A 2,135-nucleotide genomic window follows, 5' to 3' on the forward strand; every position below is an offset into this window, starting at 1 on the left:
CGGCCCGGCCGGGCCAGTAGACCCCCGGAGCACGGGCGCGCGAGACCGCGCGCGCGCGCGCACGAAGGCGACGGCGAGCCGCCGAGTGAGCGTGCGCGCCTGGGAAGGGGGAAACGCCGCCGAGGCCAGCAGCTCCCCGGGCGGGCGGGCGCGAGGAGCGGGACGACCCTCCGTGAACGAACCGGCTCCGGAGGGCGCGCGCGCGCGCCCGCCGGGCTGGGCGGGAGGGGCGGGGCGTGCGCAGATGGCGGGGCAGCGCGGGGCGTCAGAGCGGGGCGTCGTCGCGCGGCCTGCAGCGCCCGACTGCGGGCGGCGGCCTCCCCTCACCTCCCCAACAGCACGTCCGCCCCCCCTCCCGCCCCCCCCCGCACGCACGCACGCCGGCTCCCGGAGAAAGGCCGCTCGGGGAGGCTCGGGCCCGGGCTCCCGAGGGCGGGGACCTAGGGCTCCATCCCGCTCGCGCGGGACCTCAGCGGCCAATGGGAGGCCGGAGGAGGTGGGTTCGCCTCGTGCAGCCGCAGCTTCGGGATAACGGAGAGTGGGGGGTGGAGGGGGGGCGGGGGAAGGATGGACGTAACGTGGGGCGGCGAGGCGGGGCCGTGAAGGAGGGAGCGTGCCCAGCGAGGCAGCGGATTGGTCGCGGGGAGGGGGCGTGGTCCTCCGCCGCCCAATCCGAGCCTCGCAGTTGGCCGGCCCGGAAGAGTGGGCGGGGACACGGGGCACGTGCTCTTTCCCGGGCGGTGAAGCAATAAAAAAAAAAAAGAAAAAGCCCCTGCGGGCCTGGCGCGTTTTGAGACCGGGGTGCTGGTGATTTCACCCGATGCCTGATTCCCGGGCAGAGAGAGGGAGGGAGGGATGGAGGGAGAGGCCAGGCCCCGGATCGCAGCGTCGGGCGAGTGACAGCGAGCCCTGTGTCACTCCGGTGCTTTCAGGGGGTGGGGGGGATGCTGATGGGAGAGGGCCCCCCTGTAACCTCTGTTCCTCGGGGAGTCCTCCGGAAGGATGGATTGCGAAACACGGGCTCTCCCGGCGCCCGTGCTTCCGATTCAAGGGTGCACTGCTTTCCAGTCCTTTCATCCGTCAAGTGGGGCAGCGGCACCCAAGTCAGAGGCTCGCCGGGGGAATCCAATAAGGTGTGACAGTGCCTATGGCCATGATTCCCAGGGGGATCCTCGAACCCTAGAGCCCTGTAAAACGGGGACGTTAACATCCGTAGTAGTTGATGAGTTACTCTCAGCAAGGGGTTAACCACAGCAATAATAAAACGACTATTGAATATATTAACGCTGTAATGTGGGAAACGTGAATGCGATCTCGTTGGAGTCGAGACAGGTATTTGTATCTCTCCCTCCTGGCCACGGATAACCGAAAGCAACATGGGAGTTAGGGGAGGAGTACGACGAATGGGGCGCGTGTAGGGGAATGATTTCCACGTATTAAGTACTCAGCATTGCTAAATAAAATTACACGTGCTCAAATTTTAAAATTTGAGCAACGAAGCAAATGAGCCCCTCGTTGAGGTTTGTTAGGAGGGCGGGTCCTGGTGGTGTGGCTGCGGAGAACAGCAGTTAGGAGTTGGTTCCTCGCTGGCAGCTGGACTCAAGTTCAGTTCCCAGTACCCACGTCAGGCAGTTCAGTGCCACATGTAACTCCAGGTCCAGATGAACCCGAAGGCTGTAGTCTCCCTGGCCTCACTTAGAATTATATAATTCTCTGGGATTTACTATGTAGCTCAGACTGAATTGAGTGTGTGGCATCCCTCTGCCTCCTGAGTGTTGGAAAAGAATGATGTTGGCATTGCACAAAAGAACACAAGGAAGAAAGCAAAAATAACTCAGCAAGGCAATTTATCATCATCAACTTTGCAAAATCAGTGCTTGCAGGGAGATATAAACATGGATCAGAGATTAAGACCGTAGGCAGCGCTTCGCAACTGCCGGAAACTCCAGTTCCAGGGAAACTGGTGCCCTCTTCTGGCTTCCCCAGGAACTGCAGAGACATAATGCAAGCAAAACACCCAGGCAATTAAAAATAAATGTCTACAAGGTGTGTGTGCGCGCGCTTGTGCCAAAACTCAAACCCAGTTTTCAAGCACACATGGCTTCCGCATTTTATTCCTGGTGGAGGTGACTTTG

At 60.7% G+C, this 2,135-nt stretch overlaps 1 protein-coding gene across 1 annotated transcript in view; it reads right to left on the reverse strand.

The window, feature by feature from the left end:
• Positions 1-1,077, reverse strand: part of LOC113837377 (translation initiation factor IF-2-like) — a 4,196-nt gene extending 3,119 nt beyond the window's left edge. Inside the window, exons 1-2 of the mRNA XM_035449106.1 lie at positions 919-1,077; positions 64-780 (exon numbers count right to left, since the gene is read on the reverse strand). Of these exons, the coding sequence (XP_035304997.1) occupies positions 64-780; positions 919-1,077 (876 nt within the window). The remainder of the gene's footprint in view (positions 1-63; positions 781-918) is intronic.
• Positions 1,078-2,135: the final 1,058 nt, after the last annotated feature.

The sequence above is a fragment of the Cricetulus griseus genome, chromosome 9 (genome assembly GCF_003668045.3).
Source record: "Cricetulus griseus strain 17A/GY chromosome 9, alternate assembly CriGri-PICRH-1.0, whole genome shotgun sequence".
Lineage (NCBI taxonomy): Eukaryota > Metazoa > Chordata > Mammalia > Rodentia > Cricetidae > Cricetulus > Cricetulus griseus.